Source organism: Zalophus californianus, chromosome 8 (genome assembly GCF_009762305.2).
Source record: "Zalophus californianus isolate mZalCal1 chromosome 8, mZalCal1.pri.v2, whole genome shotgun sequence".
NCBI classification, from domain to species: Eukaryota; Metazoa; Chordata; class Mammalia; order Carnivora; family Otariidae; genus Zalophus; species Zalophus californianus.
In genome coordinates this window covers 65,701,170-65,724,291 of record NC_045602.1, presented here as the reverse complement: position 1 = coordinate 65,724,291, position 23,122 = coordinate 65,701,170, and the positions used below count along the sequence as shown (strand labels likewise).

The 23,122-nt window shown below is 39.6% G+C and overlaps 2 protein-coding genes and 1 long non-coding RNA gene across 9 annotated transcripts in view; 1 reads left to right on the top strand and 2 right to left on the bottom strand.

Annotated features, from left to right (window-relative positions):
• The window catches only part of PPP4R3B (protein phosphatase 4 regulatory subunit 3B), a 63,715-nt gene extending 60,675 nt beyond the window's left edge, over positions 1 to 3,040 (bottom strand). For 2 of the 3 annotated variants that reach the window (XM_027620727.2, XM_027620726.2), the window contains exons 1-2: positions 2,458 to 3,040; positions 1,084 to 1,139 (exon numbers count right to left, since the gene is read on the bottom strand). In XM_027620727.2, coding sequence (XP_027476528.2) covers positions 1,084 to 1,139; positions 2,458 to 2,599 — 198 coding nt within the window. In that variant the 5' untranslated portion in view covers positions 2,600 to 3,040. The remainder of the gene's footprint in view (positions 1 to 1,083; positions 1,140 to 2,457) is intronic. The other variant, XM_027620725.2, reaches the window with a different exon arrangement.
• Positions 3,041 to 3,171: 131 nt separating this feature from the next.
• Positions 3,172 to 23,122, top strand: part of LOC113937063 — a 447,938-nt gene continuing 427,987 nt past the window's right edge. For all 3 annotated transcript variants that reach the window (XR_003524474.1, XR_004820238.1, XR_003524476.1), the window contains exon 1: positions 3,172 to 3,301. This is a non-coding gene — a long non-coding RNA (uncharacterized LOC113937063). The remainder of the gene's footprint in view (positions 3,302 to 23,122) is intronic.
• PNPT1 (polyribonucleotide nucleotidyltransferase 1) overlaps positions 21,577 to 23,122 on the bottom strand; it is a 46,142-nt gene continuing 44,596 nt past the window's right edge. For 2 of the 3 annotated variants that reach the window (XM_027620728.1, XM_027620730.1), the window contains exon 27: positions 21,661 to 21,938. In XM_027620728.1, the coding sequence (XP_027476529.1) occupies positions 21,780 to 21,938 (159 nt within the window). In that variant the 3' untranslated portion in view covers positions 21,661 to 21,779. Of the gene's footprint in view, positions 21,939 to 23,122 lie in introns of all 3 variants that reach the window. The other variant, XM_027620729.1, reaches the window with a different exon arrangement.

The following is a 23,122-nucleotide window of genomic DNA, read 5'->3' as shown; positions in this document are numbered from 1 at the left end:
ATAGGTGTATATCATACAGAAGAATACCATACAGTTTAAAAAAAAACTAAATCAACATTGTTAACATCAACAAATCTTCCAATTAACTGTTGGGTGAAAAATGAAAGTTCAGAGTACACGTAAGAGCATGAGATCAACCATGTAAAGTTTAAAAACACACAAAAAACTACATATTATTTATGGATACATAGATATGCAAAAAAGGTATATAAACATGTACAGAAATAATACATCAACTTCAGAATAATGGTTACCTATAGGGAGGATGGAGAATGGATAGAATGAGATGGGCACAAAGGGGGCTTTAACTCTATCCACAATGTTCAACGTTACAAAGATTAGAAACAAACATGGTATAATGTTAACATTGTTAAATTTGGTGGTGTTACACAGACACACATTTTCTATACTTTTCAATTTTGAAATCTTTCATAATAAAAATGAAAACATTCACAGAAGAAAAGGTTGAATCACTGCTGCCATTTCCAGGTTAAGTAACTGGGCACACTGAAACACAACACAGGTTTTCTTTTCCCAAATAAGACAGTAAATATTAACAGAAAACATTACATGACTGGCAATGTACACTTTTTATAAAGTATCCACTGATTTAAAATATACAACAATTAAAGAACAGGATTTAAATGCTTCTACCTCAAAAATTCTACCTTTGCTTTCATCAAAGGATCGAATTTCACACCACAAACAGGCTCTCCTTGCTTTAAAGAGTACCCCTTTGAATATTCTTTTATGTCATTTCCCTTAAATGTGATTGAGAATAAAAGGCTTATTAGTATACAGGGTATAAGATATCTGGCTATCTGTAGTTTAAGAAAGACTAATGAATACTCTGTATTCTAACATAAACTAACAGTGGCTCAATTCAAAGATAATAAATTACTGCCAGTACAAAAACTTTCACTTTTTAGTTTGAAACTTTTGACCTACAGGAAAAAACAGAATGTGTAACTCTGTTTACCAAACATGTTTTTTCTTGTCAGGAAAGCTTTCCCATGTTTGTCAGATTAATACTTCCTTGATCACAGATGAAGTCTTTCAAATTAAAGATAAACAACTACTTGCCTGTTGTTTCTGATATGCAGTGTTTGGATTTATCTTTGATTCCAAGAGTAGTGATCCTGAAAGATAAAAAATAGTATTTGTAAGTTTCAATTCATAAAATTCTGAATAAAATATCTGAATATTAATTTAAAAAAACAAACTTGTTCTCCTTCCCTAGCTAGACATGTGAAGTAATCAAATGTATTCTGATTCACGTTTTTCTCTTCAGATTTGGGCTTCATACAGAACACACCATCTTATCCCCCATATACTCTTAAAGGAAAAAAAAAATCCACCTAAGATCAACATTCAGACCCAAAATATAAGGAGACTAGATGTCCATTAAAATTTTATTGAAATGAAAATTTTAAGGTCTAAATGACTACTTGAAGCCAAGCTCTTTTTAACAAAGTTATTTTATTGCATTTCCAGTTTAACAAAACAAATTACAAAGGACCACAACAGGAATCTAAGTACTTAGTACACAAATTACAGAACTGCATTTATCCTTTTCTCCTTAACATAATGAAGGACACTTCATATAGAAATAAATGTCCGTAACTATTTAAAAGGGAAAGTGCAAGAGTACAAAATACAAGAATAAATCTAAGATTGTTATTTTTCTATTATCTGCACATAATTGCTCAAATCGAGGCGTTCAGATTACAGTGAGAAAGGTTTTAATTATGCTCTACATTTTATAATTTAAAAATTCTTCACACATGACTCGTACAATAAACCAACGGATACAAGTTTACAATCTGTTCTGGTGTCCTAACTTGTTTAAGTTGTAAAGTACCCACTTCTTCATGGCAACCTCTACAAAGGCAGCCTGGGGGGATCCCAGACTATAGATATGCTTGTGCGTGCACGTATCGTGGCAACAGTCTGCAATAACCACAGGAAAAGGTACCTTTTGGTTTTCCCCAGCACCTGTCGCCTGGGGCAAAAGGGGCTGGTTAGTAAAATGGGTTAAAAAAAAAAAACCCACTCAGAAAGTGAAGTTTCACTAAGCTTTTTCAACAGACATATAATGGATAAGAAACCAAAAAATAAAGGGAGGGGGAGGGTCAGCTCCCTAGGACGAGAAGAAAACTACTCCTGTCTCTCATTACTCCTCCGTTCGCACTTCTCTCTCCCATTTCAAAGGCGAGACTGGAGAGGAAGGAGTCAAATCCTTAATAGGGATAGGAGGCGGGGGAACAGAATCAACGTTTGACTGAGGGTAAATCCGGACAAAGTAGTTTGTTTTTACCGTACTGAAGTACAGGCACAAAACCAAAGCGCTGTCCCAAGATGTGGTAGTAACAGTACCCGGCCCAGGGCCTAAACACCAGGGCTATGCCCAAACCGGAGGCACTGATTGTCCCCTATGCTATGTTCCAATAACCTTACCGTCGGACTCAGCCCGAACGAGCAGCGACATCCCCTTGAGCTCCTCCACATAAGTGGAGGAGACATGCCCGGTGCCTCGGTCGTCCCATTGACGGTCTTCGTTGAGGGTATAGACCTTCACTCGCCGCCGCGTATCCGACATGGTGGCTGCTGTCCCCACCGCCTCGGCCGCCGCCTCCTCGCTCACCTCGTCCGCGCCCCTCACTCTTGAGAGACGGTTGCGGCGGTGGCGGCAGCGGCGGCGGCGGCTCCGGAGAGGCCCGAGTTCACCATGGCTCCCAAGGTTCAGTCGCGGTAAGGGGCAACAAGAGTCACCGAGACCCCTCCGCCCGGAGTCCCGGTCACCTCTCACTTCACCCCCGCACACACCCACCCTCCCCTCCCTTTGCCCCCAAGAGCTCGCTCTCCCGCCGCCACCGCCGCCGTAACTACTACAGCTCCGCCATCTTGTAACCCGATTCTCTCTGCCTTTCTCTTCCTCCTCCAGCAGGCTCGCACGGGCTGTCCTAGCAGGGGCTACGGCGGCCGACGAGCCCAATGCGCGGCGCCTCTGCTTTTCGCACGCGCTTCCCCAGCCGGCAGTGTTCGGTGTTCTCGCGAGGCGGGGTACTGGACCTATGTGGGAGGGTCTAAGAGCGACTTCCTCTTTTCTCGGTCCCGCCTGCTGGCGCGGGATCTCCGCCGGGTGGTCGGTTCTCGCGAGTTCCCTGTCCCGTCTGGTGCCGCGAGATTCCTTTCTGAGGCGGCAGGTCTTCGATCTTCCTTTGAGTGGTTGCTGGCTGCCCCTGGGGTGTGACGAGCCGTGGGACCCAGCTCTGAGGAAAAAGTAAAGCATACCTGGGAGGTACGCATCCTTGGACGGGACTAAGCCTGAGCAAAAAGGAAGGAAATGTGCTCGCACTCCTTAATGGAAGCTGACCGTGTCAGCCTATGGGAGAAAAATACCTTAAAATTCTTGCCGTGAATACGTAGGAACTTTGAGCCCTGTAAGTTCCGGGGACCCGAAACCCACTAAAACTCGTTGTAGAATCTGTTAAACATCTCAGGAAGTGTTCTATGGACCACCAGGCGATTGTAATGTTGTACATTAGTGTGTTGACAAATTCCTATTTCCCGCCAAAGCGTATCACTGTTAGGCGTTTGGTAGCTGGCAATTGAAAAGCATACTGTCCTCTTCAAGAAATGCAGTGCTCTTTCCGTGTTTGTAACCTCGGAAAATAAGTCTTAAGAGAAGTTAAGGGAAGTGGAGGGGACCTACCTGCTTAACATATCTAAGAGCATTGTTTTGATATTTTTGAGTTTCTCTTACGAGCATTTTTTGCGTTATCTATCGGGAGGTCTTCTGCGCTGAATAAGCGAAGGAGGAATTCTCTGGACATTCACGTTGTCAAACATCACATTAATCGTCAAACATTGCCCGGTGGATACCAGTCATGTGCTGGGCAGTCGTTTATTTCAGTGCTCGTTCGTTCTTGATAGAATATGTTTTTAAAGACATTCTCAGCTTGTTCTGTCGTCAGTTCTTTCCACTCATTAGTCTGAAAGGTGAAAACAGACGCGATGCACACGTTGACCCTGCAGCGCATCTTGGGGGTTGTAGTCATTACTTATCAGGGGTTTCGTCAAAACGTGCTTTTGTTTTGACCAGATCGTATGTGTGCACACCCTTCGGCGATGCACTAAAAACGTGAGACGTCTTACATAGAACAGGCGCCTGATAAAAAATAAATTATAATTTCAAAATCTGGATACATCGCATTTTTAAAAAAATCTATAGAGGACCTCAGAAAAGGTACTTGAATTAGGTAGTTATATGTAATAATAGGGCCCATTAATTGCCGTGATTGATGTGGACAAATGCATTTTGAGCCCAGAGAAAATGACCTTTCTGTTTTGGGTCAGAAAAAGCTTCACAGAATAAGTTTGGAACTGGTGTTAGAGGATCCCTAAGTGGGAGTTTGCACTTTGGCTTGGGAAGGTGTTCAAGGCTGAGGGGACAGGGTGAACAAAGTCATAATATGTTGCTGGCCTAAAAGAACTTACAGGTAAGTTACATATAACTTAAAGGAATGAAAACTATACAGAAGTCACTTTAACACCGTATGTGTTGAGGTTAATGTCCTACAAATAGAACTAACTCTGGACAAAATTGTGAAATAAGAGTTATTTCCTGCATTTACTCAATCATTCAAATATTTGTTGAGCATAAACTATGTGTTAGATACTGTTCTATATGGTGAATAAAAAGAAAAGGCCCCTCTTCTCATGGAGCTTACATTCTAGTATAGGAAGACAATAAACAAATACATGCCAGATACTGATAAATATTAATACCAAAAAATAAAAGTAGCAAAAGGTTAGTGAGCTTGGGAAAGGTAATGGTGTCATTGAGGAAGGCCTCTGAGGGAGGCAGGCAGCCATACATGTCCCCAAGGGAAGAGAGCATGAGAAAACAGAAAAGCAAATACAAAGCCATGTGGCTGTAGTGAGAGGGATAATAAGGAAACCAGTGTCTTTAAACCTATATATAATGGAATACTATACATATTGTTGTACATATGTACCCTAGTATATTTAAACCATCTCCTATTTATGTATATATGTGTCATTTCCAGTAGTTTCCAACCTAAAATAATAAATGATTTACCAAAATTATTTCATGTGTTCCAATTTACTTGATGTTAAGTTCCTAGAGTAGGGTTTTTCAACGTTAGCACCACTAACATTTTGGGCTGGATAATTCTTTGTTGTGAGAGATTGTTCTGTGCTAAACAAGATTTTAGCAGCATCCCTTATTTTTACCCACCAGATGCCAGTAGTATTGCACCCTCTCTTCCAGCTGTGACAGCTCAAACTATCTACCATCATTGCCAATGTCCCTGGAAGACATGTTATATTTTTTAATTCTTGAGGGTTTAAAAAAATATCCTGTTAATCTCTATAGGGTAAACTGGGCTTTTGTTTCATTGACTCATACCCTTGAAATGTCACCCTTTCTGATAGATGTTTTTATGAAAATGCTTTTATGAAAGTTTTTTGCTATATTCACTCATTTTTCCTTAAGGTGATTAAGTCTTCTTCATTTAAGTAAACCATCAAAACTGATAACCTATATCCTCTTAGCCACATTCCTATTTCTTTTCCCCTTTACAACCAAACTATTTAAGGGTTGAAGTTGTTTATACTCCCTTCATTTCTTCACCTTCCACTTATTCCTCAATTGAACCCATTCTGGTTTCCGTCACACTGCCCACCCCAGCACCTTGCTCTCATCATAAGGCTCTTTACAAACTAACTTAAGATATCTATGTTAATAATGCCAGTGGACATTTTTCAACTTGTCTTACTTGATCTAAGTTAAAATTGATACTTTTTTGTCTGAACTTTGTTCCCTCCAGTCATATCATGGCAATTCTTGCTTTATCCCTCAGATGTTGCCGCAGTTATCACTTTCATAAAGGACCCTTCTGACTCCCCTCTCTAGACAATATCCCTTTGGAATATTACAAGTACCAAAAAACCCAATTCAAAGTGGTTTAAATGGTAAGATAATTTATTGGCTCATATGAAGGAAAATCGAGAGATAAAGAGGAACCTTGGGTAGATTTGATTGACTTGACAGTATCAGTGAGAACTTGATTTCCTTCTGCCTCTCAATTCTGTATTCTGCTCTGTCAAATTCACACTAAGGCTGACTCCTTTTGTGTCTTAAGATAGTGGCCAAGAGCTCACAAGGTTCCACAGTTCTTCATTCACAGCAAAAAAGAGTTTCTTCACGTATTCCCAGTTACATTGTGATTAGACTAATACAGGTCCACATGCCTTACCCTTGAACCCAGAGATCTGAGGTCTAGGGAATGTCAAGCACTGATTGGCTGAGGCAAATCAGGGCCTGTCATTGGAGCCTGGGGTTAATCCCACCCAAATCCCACGGATATTACACCATGTGATACGGTAAAAGAGATGTAGGAAGACAACCAGAGTATCAATTTTATCTTCTTGTTACAGCACCATGCACCCTTCCATTGTAGCATTTGTCATACTTGTAGCTTTAGGTTTATTGATTTTTTTTAAATTTTTAAATTTTTATTTGTATGATTTCTGATTAATAACTGTCTCTACATCTAGGTGACAAATTTCTGTGAGTTCAAGGAACTGTTTTTTCTCACCATTTTATCTCTAGTGCCTAGCAGAGGATGTGGAACATAGCAGGTACTCAATAACTGTTGAAAGTTAGAAGTTTACTAGTAGAAGTTTACTACTCAGTTTGACATTCTCCCTAGCAAGTAATTTAATAACTACCCTATCAAATCAACTGAGATTAAATTACATCTTTGAAAGCTCTAGATTGGTATCTCTAGTTTCTATCTAACTAGTCAATTCTTGATACATTACTGAATGATAGTTTGAAACAAATTTGATCCTATTATATTGTTTTTGCATCTTTCAACAGTTTCTGATTTCTTGTAGGATAAAGTTCTTTAGAATGGCATACAAAGCTCTCCATGGTTTGGCCCGTTCCAAACCCTGGCTGGCTCTCTACTCTGAAGAGCAAGGCTATGGACTGTTGGGGTGATTTTCGTTTTCAATCACAGCCCCTCCCATTCACCTTACCACATGTTTTTAGAAGTCTTTTCTCTGGATGAGTGTAGTTTCTCCAGATATTTCCTCATACTCAGACAGAGTAAAGGCAGAAGAAGGAGGCAAGAGGTCCTTCATCTGTTTGGTATTTAAGCTTTCACTTAAGCACTCCTTTTAACCCTTTTGTCACAATTTCCCACTACTGTGACTAGTGTCTCCAAATGAAAGTCTCTCCTAGTTCATAAAATAAATCTCAGTCTCCTGAGGTGGTGGTGTTGGAGGCAGTGTTCAAAGGGCTTGTATGGGTATGAGTATGTGTGGAGGGAGATGGTAGTCCTTTGGTTATGTGGGATTGGGAAGGGGATCCAGTTGTGTAGCCCCTCTCTATATAGACTTTGACCCTGTCCTCAGATTCTAAGCCCTGATCCTTTCTGATTTGTTGTAGAGATAATTAGTTCTCTTCTCTGATCACCTCTGTGGCCATTTAGGTTATAACTTCCTCTGTTCTGCTAAGGTCCACTAGTGCTCTACCATCTGCTTGCCATGCAAATGACGTTTGTTAAAATCTTTTGTCTGATGTCTCTTTTACTGTGTTTGTCCTTTGGATTTTATACTTAAAAAAAAATTAACTGATTAATTTTGCATTTTTGACAAAGGTATTCTAACATGTTTTTATGTTTTTTTATGTTTAATTCTGTATTTCCCTTGGATTTTTTTTGTATATGTGAAGTGCCAATTTAAAATGTTTCCTCCAAATGGAGAGCCACTTCTCAGTATCATTTATATATGAAATAATTTGAAATGCTATTTTAGTCATAGTCTTTAGTAAATCTACAGACACGTGTACATACACGTATGTGGATTTGAGTCTAAACTCATACTGTTTTCATTGTTTTAGTTGGTCAACTGTAGTATGACAGTTTTAATTGCTATAGTTTTATTATTTGTTTTGGTATTTGGTTGATATGGTGGCCATATCAGTGCACCATTTAGATCTCCTTCAAGAGAACCTACTCTGGGGAACATACTTGACTGATAGCCAGCTGCCACCCCTTTGGATCCACCATTGCATTTGAGCTGAAGCCATAAAGACCTCGAGCTGCTTCCAGTCATTAACTGAGCATAGCACTGATACTATACTTACCTTTTACTACCTAGTGCAGAACTCCTTCAATGGGCAACTTTGGCTTGGGGAACTTCGTAGCAGTCTGGATGAGACTTTCTTGGAACTACACTGAAGCTCTTTCCACCCAGTATTTCCTTACCGTCCCTCTTTTGTAGAGGTCAAACTTGTACTATGGTCTGTAGGCTGTCCCTGTCAATTCCTGAGCCTGTTTTATCCTTCACAGACACTTCCTCTAATCAGTATCATACATGTTTAATCCCTTCGTGGCAACTGTATCTTTGAGGGCCAGAACTGACATAGGTGGTACAGGGCGTAGTATAAGAAATCAGGCAGTAAGATGGGGTTTGGGGAATAGTTTACTCAGTCCTTGGCACAAGGTGGTCACTTGACTACTGATTTGACCAGTAGTGATCTAGGAAAACATCCCATAAGAGGGGAATGTTGTTGTCTATACAGTGATTCAAGCATTTGAAAAATATGGGGAAAACAGTGCCTACAAGGAGAGCAGAACTGGCCAATTAAGTTGTACTACTGCCTTGCAGAGGGAGAGTGGGTTTCAAAAAAAGGTCCTTATTTCCTGCAATGGAAGAACAGACATGGGATTTGACAGAGTTACAGAGCTCTAAAGATAATTTGAATGTTCAGCTTAAGGGGGGCTGCTATGCAGTTAGGGTCCTGGTTGGGTAATCCTGAAGCTTGAAATATGGGATGGGGGTACCTGTGAAGATGTTGATTCTGCAGATACCCCCTGAACTCTCAGGGATTGCAGAAGTGGCACATGCTTCCTAAAAGAGGTAACAGTTCCCTCCCCTTGCAAAAAGACCTCTTCCATAGTTGCTCTCATTTCTTATCCTAGCTGAGAGGTTGTGATAGCTAGGGTTAAATCTCAGCATAATCCGCCTAGGGACTGCTGGGCCTAGGGAGCAAAGAGATTACACACTGAAGGAACTGAAATAATAATCTAGCATGTACTACCAAGGAGCCAGAGAAGTACACTTAGGATTGGACTTTGAGGGTCCTTGATCAAGGGGGCTTGGATACTCAAGATTTCATTGATTTGGGATACCCTTGGAACAGAAGATTTAACCTTGGCCAGGACCCAACAGGATGGGGCAGATTTACTGCTAAGCTAGCTCTTGGAAGCCTGGAAAAAGTGAGAGGAAATGAGCTTATACCATGGCAGCTTTTGACTCCTAGAGAAGATACCTATTTATTTTGGCATACCTATATATAGCAAGTACATACATATATACTCACACAATTGAAATATCATTATATTAACAATGCCTTATTTTGTCTTCCATTACTTAGAAATATATTTTGGAAGGAAAGTAAACATTTGTTAGAACTTTCAAACTATGTATGAAAGCAAAACCCACCAATGAAAGAAAATGAAATGGTTATTGCTCACTTATTAGTTCTAACTAATTGTTTTGTACCAATTGAAAGTGTTTTTAAGAAGATCATCTGCATGTTTTTCTTCTCAACCTCTTTTTAATCTTATCTTGCTGGTTAGGACCTGAGAACACCGATGAGAGTAATAGTGGTGATTCTCATTCTGTCCTGACTCTAATAGCCATGTCCCCAGTGTTGTATACTAGTTCTTAATTTCTTTCTCATAGATAACACTTAACGAGTTAAGGACATTTCCTAATATTTTAAACATTCTTGGAAATTTTATAAATTGCCTCTTCTGTATCTGGTGATCATATAGTTTTTCTTTTGTAAAATCTTTATAATGAATTGTATTCTTATTCTTACCATTCCTGCATTTCCACAGATCTACTTGGTCCTAATAGCTTTTGTCAATATTTTATTAAGACAATTTATCGGGAGTACTTCAAGATGGTAAAATATAAGGGATCTTAAACTCACCTCCTCCCATGAACAGAACAAATCTACAGCTACATATGAAACACCTCTAGAACAAAGGATAAAAGGGCCACATTGAGATGGGTAGGAGAGGCAATACATGGTCTTTCAAGAAACCCCACCCTAGGCCAGAGACCAACATTTGGGAGGAATTTCATAATACAGGGCTTATCCCTGAGTGAGGGGTTTGTGCTCCATACCAGGCACCCCAGCCCTTTGGAACTGCATCAGAGAGATGAGCCCCCGAGGCCTTGAAAACCAACAGGGCTTACAACCATAGAGCTTTAGGGAATGGAATATCCACTCTTAAAGGACTCATGCATAGACCCACTCATCCCAGGACCCAGCACAAAAGTAAGTCTGAAAGACACCTAGACCATATGCTTAGGAAACTCATTTGCTAATCTTACAGCATCTGCCAGAGAGACAGGAACCTGTTGGGACTCTCTGGGGACAGAGGTGCTGGCAGACACCATTTTTGCACACCTCCCCCACACCCAGCCTGTTAGCTCAGGTAGAAGTGTCCTGCTCCCATCACAACCCAGGCCTATCTTGCTCCAGCTGAGTGCCCTGCCCTCATGGTCTACTGTGCCAACCAGTGGGCATGTACAGCCCACACAAGGGACACCCCTTGAGCGCCTGGCGCTGGTGGCCAGGAGGGATTGTTTTGGAACCCCTGGGCCTAAAATATTCAGTCTTTCACAGGTTACCACCCCAAGGGCACTGCACAACCAGCAGACTGAAACGTACCCCCAGAGTTCATTTGAGAAAGGCATATTTTCTTGTCCTGGAGCTTCAGCCTGAGGGGCAGGATTCAGGTTTGCCATATATTCATAGGCTACAGAGGTGCCCCCAAGGGAAGATGGGCAGGGAGATAACCATATTAGTGTTCTCCCGTGGCCATATAGCAGTTCACGGATACCTCCCCGAAAGCTGCTTATTATATATGCCTAAAGCAAGAGTTTAGCAGTTGTCACCCTGGGGATAACTCCAGATTTCCTGGTCTGAAAGTCAGCAGGGTTTACGATTACAAACCCACAAGACTATATATTTACATACCTTGAAAGCTGCTGCCTGTGGATCTGGCTTACCCTATACCTAAAAGAACTAGAAAAGGAAGAAATGAAGCCCAAAGTTAGTAGAAGGAGGTATATAAGATCAGAGTGGAAATAAATGAAATAGAGACTAAAAAGGTAACAGAAAAGGTCAGTAAAATGAAGAGGTGGTTCTTTGAAAAGATAAGCAAAACTGATGAACCTTTAGGTAGTCTCACTGATTAAAAAAGACAGGGCTCAAATAAAAAAAAATGAAAGAAGTTACAACTGATACTATGGAAACACAAAAGGTCATAATAGACCACTACTAACAATTATATGCCAACAAATTGGATAATCTGGAAGAAATGGAAAAATTCCTAGAAATATACAATTTTCCAAGACTGACTCTTGAGGAAATAGAAAATCTGAATAAGCCAATTGCTAGCAAGGAGAGTGAATGAGTAATCAAAAACTTCCCAACAAAAGTCCAGGACCAGATGGCTTCACTGGTGAATTCTCCCAAACATTGGAAGATATAATACCTATCCTTCTCAGACAAGGACACCACAGAGAAGAAAATTACAGGCCAGGCCATAACCATGATGAACATGGATGCAAAAGTCTTCAACAAAATATTAGCAAATCAAATTCAACAGTACATTAAAAGGATCATACACCATGATCAAGGTTGATTTACCTCAGGGAAGCAAGTATGGTCAACATCTGCAAATCAATCAGTATGATACATCACATTAACATTTGCATGTAAGAATAAGCTGTTGTATGCACAGTACAAATGAGAGGCCAGGAGACTCCAAAGCGAAGGGTAGAGAGAGAGAGAAGGCCTTTGTTCATGATGTACAGTGCTGGAGCCAGCCAGCCACAGGGAGTGTGACTTGGCTTCTGTGAAATAAATTCATGGTCCTGTGAGCATCCCTTCCCACTCCCACAATTGCTTTAGCTTATGTTGGTTTGTGCCCCTTCACCCTGGTCTCAACTCATTGGCCTCGAATTTTATGAAAGCCTGTTGGATAACATCATTGTCTACCTTTTTGCAAGTAACCAAGCATATTCTTGCCTGATTAAGTGCTTTGAAAATATCACCTTGTACTAGCCTTGTCTTGACTTGTATTCTTTAATAAAATTTGCTAATTCTGGTGAAGAAAAAGCACAGGATTAAGGAGTGGAAAACTGTTAAATTGGTTTATAAAATGAAAAGGCTGCTTCATTCTAAATATAAAATACCAATTGAATATGAAGTTGTTAGTGCCTTCATTTGGAATTCTCCTTCCAAAATAGCTGCACATCTTCTCCACTTCATTCAGATGTGTGCTCAAATGTTACCTACTTAGGCCATTCTGGATCTTCTGGATCATTTTATCTAAAATAGTACCTTTTCTTGATCATTTTATCCCTTTACCCAGTTGTTTTTCTTTAAAAAACCTACTACCACCTGACATGCTATATACTTTACTGTTAATTTCCATCCACTAGAATGTGAACATTGGAATTTGATGTTTTGTTTACTGATGCATTCTTTGCACACTTTATAGTGTCTGGAACATAGTAAGTGTTGAATTAATACTGTGCTTGGCAGAACTGAACTAAGAAAGATACTGATATTTACCCTTCTATCTTCGATCCAGAAATATAAAATATTCTGTAAGAGATGAAAAACTTATTGCATAAAAACGGTACTTTATGGGCAGGGGAGTGTCAGTAACAAAGAATATGAAGGGAAGGGTCTTGTAAGTACCTGCATTGCACTAACTACCAAAGATGGGCACTTCAATTTTAGTCATTATAGTGTTTTTAGCATATAATTGCACTTTTAGAAGTACTTCATGAAGAGTAGGGAAAACTACCAAAATTTGAATGAAGACAAAAATATAAGTTCAGATATAAAGTGTAGGATCTTGGTTTAAGTGGAAATGGAATCTTTTTGGTGGTTTGTGGTTAGTGGGCTATACTGTCACTTTGTGGAACCACTGGTCTCTAGAATTTAGGAACTAGCTTCGTTTTTCTCCCAGTAGTAGTTGGGAGTCCCTTTGAAAAAGAAAATAGAAAACTTAAAAAAAATTACAATTTTGAAATGCTACCATTAAAGCTTACATTTTTCTTTTTTTTAAAGTAGGCTCCATGCCCATTGGGGAACCCAGTGCAGGTCTTCAACTCACGACCTTGAGATCAAGGGTTGGACACTTAATCTACTGAGCCACCCAAGCGCCCCAAGCTTATGTCTTAAACAGAAGGCAAGTGAGAACGAAAGATTTTTGTCACTATTAAAAATCAGATGTACAAAGCATAGAGTTTATATTTAGTGTCATTTTCAATTAATCTTCAGTATTTCAGAAAATGTGCCTACCATACTATTTTACACACTATATATAAAATATACATATTTAAAAAAATATTTGACCAACTACATTTTTAGTATTTATGAGCTATTTGAGTCATGAATATACAAATATTTTGTCAGATTTATAAAAGGATTGCATATTTTTTTTTTTTGTAAACAAAGATGGAAATTTCTTTTAGTCCACATATGACCCTACAGGTATTTTGAGTACTAGTTTGTGCTATTACTTGACATACTTTTCCTAGAGAACCCCTGAGTAGGAAAATGCTTAACCCCAAAGCTTTTTTTTTTCTTGTAGTGTTCAATGATTCATTGTTTGCGTATAAAACCCAGTGCTCCATTCAGTACGTGCCCTCTTTAATACCCATCACCAGGCTAACCCATCCCCCCACCCCCCTCCCCTCTAGAACCCTGTTTGTTTCTCAGAGTCCTTAGTCTCTCATGGTTCGTCTCCCCATCCGATTTCCCCCTCCTTGATTTTACCCTTCCTACTATCTTCTTCTTCTTCTTTTTTTTTTTTTAACATGTAATGTATTATTTGTTTCAGAGGTACAGGTCTGTGATTCAACAGTCTTACACAATTCACAGCGCTCACCATAGCACATAACCTCCCCAATGTCTATCACTCAGCCACCCCATCCCTCCCATCCCCCACCACTCCATCAACCCTGTCTGTTTCCTGAGATTAAGAATTCCTCATATCGGTGAGATCATATGATACATGTCTTTCTCTGATTGACTTATTTTGCACAGCATAACACCTTCTAGTTCCATCGATGTCATTGCAAATGGCAAGATTTCATTCCTTTTGATGGCTGCATAATATTCCAGTGTGTGTGTGTGTGTGTGTGTGTGTGTGTGTGTGTGTGTGTGTGTGTGTGTGTGTACCACATCTTCTTTATCCATTCATCTGTCGGTGGACATCTTGGCTCTTTCCATAGTTTGGCTATTGTGTACATTGCTGCTATAAACATCAGGGTGCACATACCCCTTTGGATCCCTATATTTGTATCTTTGGGGTAAATACCCAGTAGTGAAATTGCTGGCTCATAGGGTAGCTGTTTTCAACTTTTTGAGGAACCTCCATACTATTTTCCAGAATGGATGCACCAACTTGCATTCCCACCAACAGTGTAGGAGGGTTCCCCTTTCTCCGCATCCCTGCCAACATCTGTTGTTTCCTACCTTGTTAATTTTAGCCATTCTGACCGGTGTGAGGTGGTATCTCATTGAGGTTTTGATTTGGATTTCCCTGATGCCGAGCAATGTTGAGCATTTTTTCATGTGTCCGTTGGCCATTTGGATGTCTTCTTTGGAAAAATGTCTGTTCATGTCTTCTGCCCATTTCTTGACTGGATCATTTGTTGTTTGGGTGTTGAGTTTGATAAGTTCTTTATAGATTTTGGATACTAGACCTTTATCTGATATGTCATTTGCAAATATCTTCTCCCATTCTGTCAGTTGTCTTTTGGTTTTGTTGACTGTTTTGCTGTGCAAAAGCTTTTTATCTTGATGAGGTCCCAATAGTTCATTTTTGCCCTTGCTTCCCTTGCCTTTGGTGATGTTTCTAGAAAGAAGTTGCTGCGGCTGAGGTCAAAGAGGTTGCTGCCCGTGTTCTCCTTTAGGATTTTGATGGACTCCTATCTCACATTTAGGTCTTTCAACCATTTTGAGTCTAGTTTCGTGTGTGATCTAAGGATGGTACAGTTTCATTCTTCTGCATGTGGCTGTCCAATTTTCCCAACACCAGTTGTTGAAGAGACTGTATTTTTTCCATTGGACATTCTTTCCTTTGTCGAACATTAGTTGACCATAGAGTTGAGGGTCCATTTCTGGGCTCTCTATTCTGTTCCATTGATCTATGTGTCTGTTTTTGTGCCAGTACCATACTGCCTTGATGATGACAGCTTTGTAATAGAGCTGGAAGTCCGGAATTGTGATGCCACCAGCTTTTCTTTTCTTTTTCAACATTCCTCTGGCTATTGAGGGTCTTTTCTGGTTCCATACAAATTTTAGGATTATTTGTTCCATTTCTTTGAAAAAAGTAGATGGTATTTTGATAGGGATTGCATTAGATGTGTAGACTGCTCTAGGTAGCATTGACATCTTCACAATATTTGTTCTTCCAATCCATCAGCATGGAACGTTTTTCCATTTCTTTCTGTCTTCCTCCATTTCTTTCATGAGTACTTTATAGTTTTCTGAGTACAGATTCTTTGTCTCTTTGGTTAGATTTATTCCTAGGTACCTTATGGTTTTGGGTGCAGTTGTAAATGGGATCGACTCCTTAATTTCTCTTTCTTCTATCTCATTGTTGGTGTATAGGAATGCCACTGATTTCTGTGCATTGATTTTATATCCTGCCACTTTACTGAATTCCCGTATGAGTTCTAGCAGGTTTGGGGTGGAGTCTTTTGGGTTTTCCACGTAAAGTATCATATCATCTGCAAAGAGTGAGAGTTTGACTTCTTCTCTGCCGATTCGGATGCCTTTTATTCTTTTTTGTTGTCTGATTGCTGTGGCTAGAACTTCTAGTACTATGTTGAATAGCAGTGGTGATAGTGGACATCCCTGCCATGTTCCTGACCTTAGGGGGAAAGCTCTCAGTTTTTCCCCATTGAGAATGATATTCACTGTGGGTTTTTCATAGATGGCTTTATGATATTGAGGTCAGTACCCTCTATCCCTATGCTCTGAAGAGTTTTGATCAAGAAAGGATGCTGTACTTTGTCAAATGCTTTTTTTGCATCGATTGAGAGGATCATATGGTTCTTGCTTTTTCTTTTATTAAGGTATTGTATCACATTGATTGATTTGCAGATATTGAACCAACCTTGCAGCCCAGGAATAAATCCCACTTGGTCGTGGTGAATAATCCTTTTAATGGACTGTTGGATAATGGGCTAGTATTTTGGTGAGAATTTTTGCATCCATGTTCATTGGGTATATTGGTCTGTAATTCTCCCTTTTGATGGGGTCTTTGGTTTTGGGATCAAGGTAATGGTGGCCTCATAAAACAAGTTTGTAAGTTTTCCCTTCCATTTCTATTTTTTGGATAGTTTCAGAAGAATAGGTATTAATTCTTCTTTAAATGTTTGGTAGAATTCCCCCGGGGAAGCCATCTGGCCCTGGACTCTTGTTTGTTGGGAGATTTTTGATGACTGCTTCAGTTTCCTTAGTGGTTATAGGTCTGTTCAGGTTTTCTGTTCCTTCTTGGTTCAGTTTTGGTAGTTGATACATCTCTAGGAATGCATCCATTTCTTCCAGGTTATCTGATTTGCTGGCATATAGTTGCTCATAATATGTTCTTATAATTGTTTGTATGTCTTTGGTGTCGGTTGTGATCTCTCCTCTTTCATTCATGATTTTGTTGATTTGGGTCCTTTCTCTTTTCTTTTTGATAAGTCTGGCCAGGGGTTTATCAATCTTGTTAATTCTTTCAAAGAACCATGTCCTAGTTTCATTGATCTGTCCTACTGTTCTTTTGGTTTCTATTTCATTGATTTCTGCTCTGATCTTTATTATTTCTCTTCTCCTGCTGGGTTTAGGCTTTATTTGCTGTTCTTTCTCCAGCTGCTTTAGGTGTAAGGTTAGGTTGTGTATTTGAGACCCTTCTTGTTTCTTATGAAAGGCTAATACTTTCCTCTTAGGACTGACTTTGCTGCATCCCAAAGATTTTGAACAGTTGTGTTTTCATTTTCATTTGGTTCCATGAATTTTTTTAATTCTTCTTTCATTTCCTGGTTGACCCATTCATTCTTTAATAGGATGTTCTTTAGCCTCCATGTACTTGAGTTCTTTCTGACTTTCCTCTTGTGATTGAGTTCTAGTTTCAAAGCATTGTGGACTGAAAATATGCAGGGAATGATCCCAAGCTTTTGGTACCGGTTGAGACCTGATTTGTGACCTAGGATGTGATCTCTTCTGAAGAATGTTCCATGGGCACTAGAGAAGAATGTGTATTCTGTTGCTTTGGGATGGTATGTTCTGAATATATCTGTGAAGTTCATTTGGTCCAGTATGTCATTTAAAGTTTTTATTTCCTTGTTGATCTTTTGCTTAGATGATCTGTCCATTTCAGTGAGGGGGTTGTTAAAGTCCCCCACTAGTATTGTATTGTTGTCAATGTGTTTCTTTGCTTTTGTTATTAATTGGCTTATGTAATTGGCTGCTCCCATGTTCGGGGCATAGATATTTACAATTGTTAGGTCTTCTTGTTGGATAGACCCTTTAAGTATGATATAGTGTCCTTCCTCATCTCTTATAGTCTTTGGCTTAAAATCTAATTTGTCTGATATAAGGATTGCCACCCCAGCTTTCTTTTGGTGTCCATTAGCATGGTAAATGGTTTTCTACCCCCTCACTTTCAATCTGGAGGTGTCTTTGGGTCTAAAATGAGTCTCTTGCAGGCAGCATATCGATGGGTCTTCTTTTTTTATCCAACTTGATAGCCTGTGTCTTTTGATTGGGGCATTTAGCCCATTTACCTTCAGGGTAACTATGGAAAGATATGAATTTAGTGCCATTGTATTGACTGTAAGGTGACTGTTACTGTATAGTGTCTGTGTTCCTTTCTGGTCTATGTTACTTTTAGGTTCTCTCTTTGCTTAGAGACTCCCTTTCAATATTTCTTGTAGGGCTGGTTTCGTGTTTGCAAATTCCTTTAGTTTTTTTTTTGTCCTGGGAGCTTTTTCTCTCTCCTTCTGTTTTCAATGACAGCCTAGCTGGATATGGTATTCTTGGCTGCATATTTTTCTCATTTAGTGCTCTGAATACATCATGCCAGTCCTTTGTGGCCTGCCAGTTCTCTGTGGATAGATCTGTTGCCAATCTAATGTTTCTACCATTGTAGGTTACAGATCTCTTTTCCCGAGCTGCCTTCAGGATTTTCTCTTTGTCTCTGAGACTCATAAGTCTTACTATTAGATGTTGGGGTTTTGAAGTATTTGTATTGATTTTGAGGGGGGGTTCTCTGTACCTCCTGGAGTTTGATGCCTGTTTTGTTCCCCAAATTAGGGAAGTTCTCTGCTATAATTTGCTCCAATATACCTTCTGCCCCTCTCCTTCTTCTTCTTTTGGGATCCCAATTGTTCTAATATGTTTTCATCTTATAGTATTACTTATCTCTCGAATTCTGCCCTCATGATCCAGTAGTCATTTATCTCTCTTTTTCTCAGCTTCTTTATTTTCCATCATTTGGTCTTCTATGTCACTAATTCTCTCTTCTGCCTCATTTATCCTGGCAGTTAGAGCCTCCATTTTTGATTGCATCTCATTAATAGCCTTTTTGATTTTGACTTGGTTAGATTTTAGTTCTTTTATTTCTCGAAAAAGTTTTTCTCTAATACGTTCCATGCTTTTTTCAAGCCTAGTTAGTATCTTTATAATCATCATTCTGAATTCTACTTCTGACATCTTACTAATGTCCATATTGATTAGGTCCCTTGCAGTCAGTACTGCCTCTTGTTCTTTTTGTTGAGGTGATATTTTCCATTTTTCATTTTGTCCAGAGGAGAATAGATGAATGAGAGAACAAAATGCTAACAGGGTAACAACGACCCTAGAAAAATATACACTAAGCAAATCAGAAGAGACCTGAAATCGGGGGAAAAGAAAGAGAAGGAAAGAAAAAAGAAAAAGATTAAAAAAAAAAAAGAGTATGATCAAATATGATCGGGCTGGTGAATAGATCAGTGCCACACCCTAGATTTTGGCCATATTTTGGTCTCTTAGAAGAAACTGCCTCCCAAAATTTTAAAGAAAGAAAAGCTTATATATGTACAAAAATAAGGGTAAATATGGTGAAGGGAGGTAATATGAATGTAAAGATGAAAATTATAAAAGATTTTATAGAAGGAATTGGTAAGAAGTTTGTTGAAAAAAGAAAGAAATGAAATTTAAAAAAAAAAAAAGAGAGAAAGTGATCGGGCAGGAGACTAGAACAAAGCCTACACTATAGAGATTTAGATTATATTTTGGTCTGTTAGAAGAAATGTATCCCAAAACTTAAAAGAGAGAACAATTTATATATATACCAAAAATGAGGTTAACTAGTATGGAGGAATGGAATATGACTCTCAAAATGAAAAATCAAGATTTTTATTATTTTTTTAAGATTTTATTTATTTATTTGACAGAGAGAGACATAGCGAGAGCAGGAATACAAGCAGGGGGAGTGGGAGCAGGAGAAGCAGGCTTCCTGCAGATCAGGGAGCCCGATGTGGGACTCAATCCCAGGATCCTGGGATCATGGCCTGAGCCGAAGGCAGACGCTTAATGACTGAGCCACCCAGGCGCCCAATAAAAAAGCTTTTTAAAAAAGGGATTGATAAGATGTTGGTTGAAAAAGGGAAAAAGAAAAATTAAAAAAAAAATTAACTCTGAAAGACTAAAGAATCAGGGGGAAAAAAGCAGTTAATTCTATGTGCTGTATTCCCCTAGCGTGCCGTTCTGCCTTTCTCATTGATCAGGAAACTTGGTCTTGGCTGGCTGTTCTTGCTGATCTTCTCGGGGAGGGGCCTATTGCAGTGGTTCTCAGATGTCTTTGCTGGAGGCAGAAGTGCACTGCCCTTGCCGGGGGCTGCGCTAAGTAATCAGCTCGGGTTTGCTCTCGGGATCTTTTGTTCCCTGCAAGCTTTCTGTACAGCTTTGGAGGAGAGTGGAAATGGCGGCCTCCCAATCTCCGCCCTGGAGGAGTGGAGAACTTGGGGCCCCACTCCTCAGTGAGCCCCCAGAGAAAAGCAGTCGGTCACTCCCATCTCCCCGGTCTCCGGCCGCACTCCGTGCTTACCTGGCCGGTGACCGAGCGTTTCTATCTCTGGCACACGACCCCATTTGCAGTGTCCAAACCCAGCAGATTCCTGCGGCACGCTTTTGCGCTGCTCCTCCCAGGGAAGGAAGGGGAGTCTCCCCGATCTGCCGCTTGTTGGGTCCCTGCTGGTGGAGAATTGGCCCGACTGTGCCACGGATCACGGTTTATGGCAACCCCGAGCTGAGAGCCCACTCCTTGGCTCTGTCTTTGCAGCCGGCTTCCCCGCTCCGATACCTGGGAGCTCTGCTGCACTCAGGCACCCCCAGTCCTTCTGTGACACTGAGGGTCCTGAGACCACACTGTCCCAGTGAGGGTTCCATACTTGGCTTAGCCACTGGAGTTGTCATCCCTCAGCGGAGCCGACTTCTAAAAGTTCTGATTTTGTGCTCTGGGCCTCTATCACTTGCCGGTATTGGCTGACGGAGGCTCCCTCCCCCTGCTGTCTGTCTTCCTGGATATCACCTCGGATTCACTTCTCTGCACCTCTGCCTTCCAGAAAGTGGTCGCTTTTCTGTTCAGAGCGTTGCTGCTATTGTTTTCTTTGATCTCCTGTTGAGTTCGTAGGTGTTCAGAATGGTTTGATCCCTATCTAGCTGAATTTCTGGGACCAGACGAAATTTAGGTCTCCTAGTCCTCCACCATCTTGCTTTTCCTCCAGGATGGCATATTCTTTCTAAATTAGAACTTGCATAAGCCATTTACTTTTTTGTGGAATTATGTAATATATTAAATCATTAAAATGAACATCTTATAGCAATTACTAATAACTATGTTAACAGCTTCTATATAGGACTGTTTCAAACATTAACTGGAAACCACGATTTTTCCATCCTTTATACCACGAACATCCATACATTTGCAACATATACTCAAAAAATGACCTAACTCTATTTGATGAGTAAATGATTTTTCTGTATTTTCTAAATATTTTCTAAATTTGAAAAATGTACTCCCTCATTTGAATTAGGATCCCATTTATAATATTTATTCCACTACATTTATGGTTTTGTGACCAATTTGAAAGGTGGTATATCATTAAAAGCAGATCAAAGTAGCTCCTTCAACTTATTATATCCATTAACTGTACTAAAGAAACTGGCTTTGAGTATGGCAAGTTCCAGTTTGTGAAAGAGATGTAGCCAATTACAGCTCTTGTGCAGAGGTGAGCCATTAGATGACTAAGAGTAAACTGTCACTACTATATACAAAAAAGAAAAAGAAGATAGGTAGGAAGAGATATCCAGTAGCAAATGTGATCTGTTATTTCTAAGGTTTTAAGCAATTTCAGAATTATAGGAACTAAAGGGTAATCTTTTTGAAGATGTATAAATGGTTTAGTTTTAATAATATTAATTTATAATGTAAATAAAAAGAATATAGGTAGCTCTTGAAATAAAAAAATAGACCACATAAAATGTGCATTTTAATACAAATCATTAGAATATATTTATACTGTATATAAATCTACACATTAGAAGATATTACTGAAATTTTGCACTACAGAATATCACTCTAGAATTCTCTTGAAGAAAAAAATCACTGGGTGGAATTATGTGATGACTGTGAAATAGATTCTCCCATTACAATGCTACTTCTGTCATTTAGAGTTTTGACAACAGTTGTAGCTGGAGATTGTAGTACTTTACGAGAAAGCCTCATTCTTCCATCAGCTGGATCACGTCCAAAGTATTTCACCTGTATTAAAGAAGCCAATTTACTTTTACAGTTGCAGTACAGTGATCAACATCCAAATTAGAAGATATTTAAATTTATATGGTGCATAACAAAACGATGATTAATGTTTTTACTTTGCTGAAAGCATAGCTTAGTGCTAAGTAGAGGTAGATGGTAATAAATCTAATTTTGTTAAATAGCTCTTATAAGAAAAAGAAAAGAGACGGGTATTTAGATGCCCTATTATAATCTTCTGTTAGACTCAACTATGCCTTATTTCCTCCTAGGCCAGGTCCCTATACTGGAAGAACAGTGAAAGCCATGGTGAATGATTCTAGACAAGGGCTTTCTGAGCCTAAGGGTACTATAAACCATACAGGATGATGGTTAGGTCATTCACACTATTCCTCAAAGGACTATCACACTGGGGATTATTTGGCTTGACTTTAGACAACACAAGTCAGGGAAATGTGGCAGTTTTTAAGTCCCTTCTGATGTAAAAGCACAACCTTATACAGATACTAGGTCTTAGTCTTAGTTCTTAATCTTCCCTCGAGGCTACTTGAACGATGGGACTACAGATTGGGAATAAATTAGAAGCCTTGGTTACTCAGGTCATGGGTAATAGGTATAGTTGGAACAAAATGTGGAATGGACAAACCAAACCAAACCAAACCACACCAGACTGGCAATGACTTCCTTTATCAACTCAAAAAAAAACTATAAAAAAGGAGAAACAACATGGCTTTCATCAAACTCAAAAATTTTTAGCTGTAAGCAGTATAGAACCAATTAAAGTCTCAACTTAAATATGACATTCAAGGCCTTTAACACAGTTACATTTTCAGAGTTCTCCTGTCCTGTCTGCAAATCACTGCATAGCTATTACTGACTTCATGTATTTTTAAAAGCTCTGAAGAGGGACTACTGTTCTAACTAAACCGCAAGCTCCCTAAGGGAAAGAATTGCACCTTAAATCCTTAGTCTGTTTAAAAGCAAAGTTAAAAAAAAAAGCACAGCACATAAATAATACAAATTACAGATGCTGATTTGATTCTTTTAGCTTTTTGAAAAAAAAAAAAAATTATTGGGCGCCTGGGTGGCTCAATCCCAGGTTCCTGGGATTGAGCCCCGCATCTGGCTCCCTGCCAAGCAGGGAGCCTGCTTCTCCCTCTCCCACTCCCCGCTTGTGTTCCCTCTCTCGC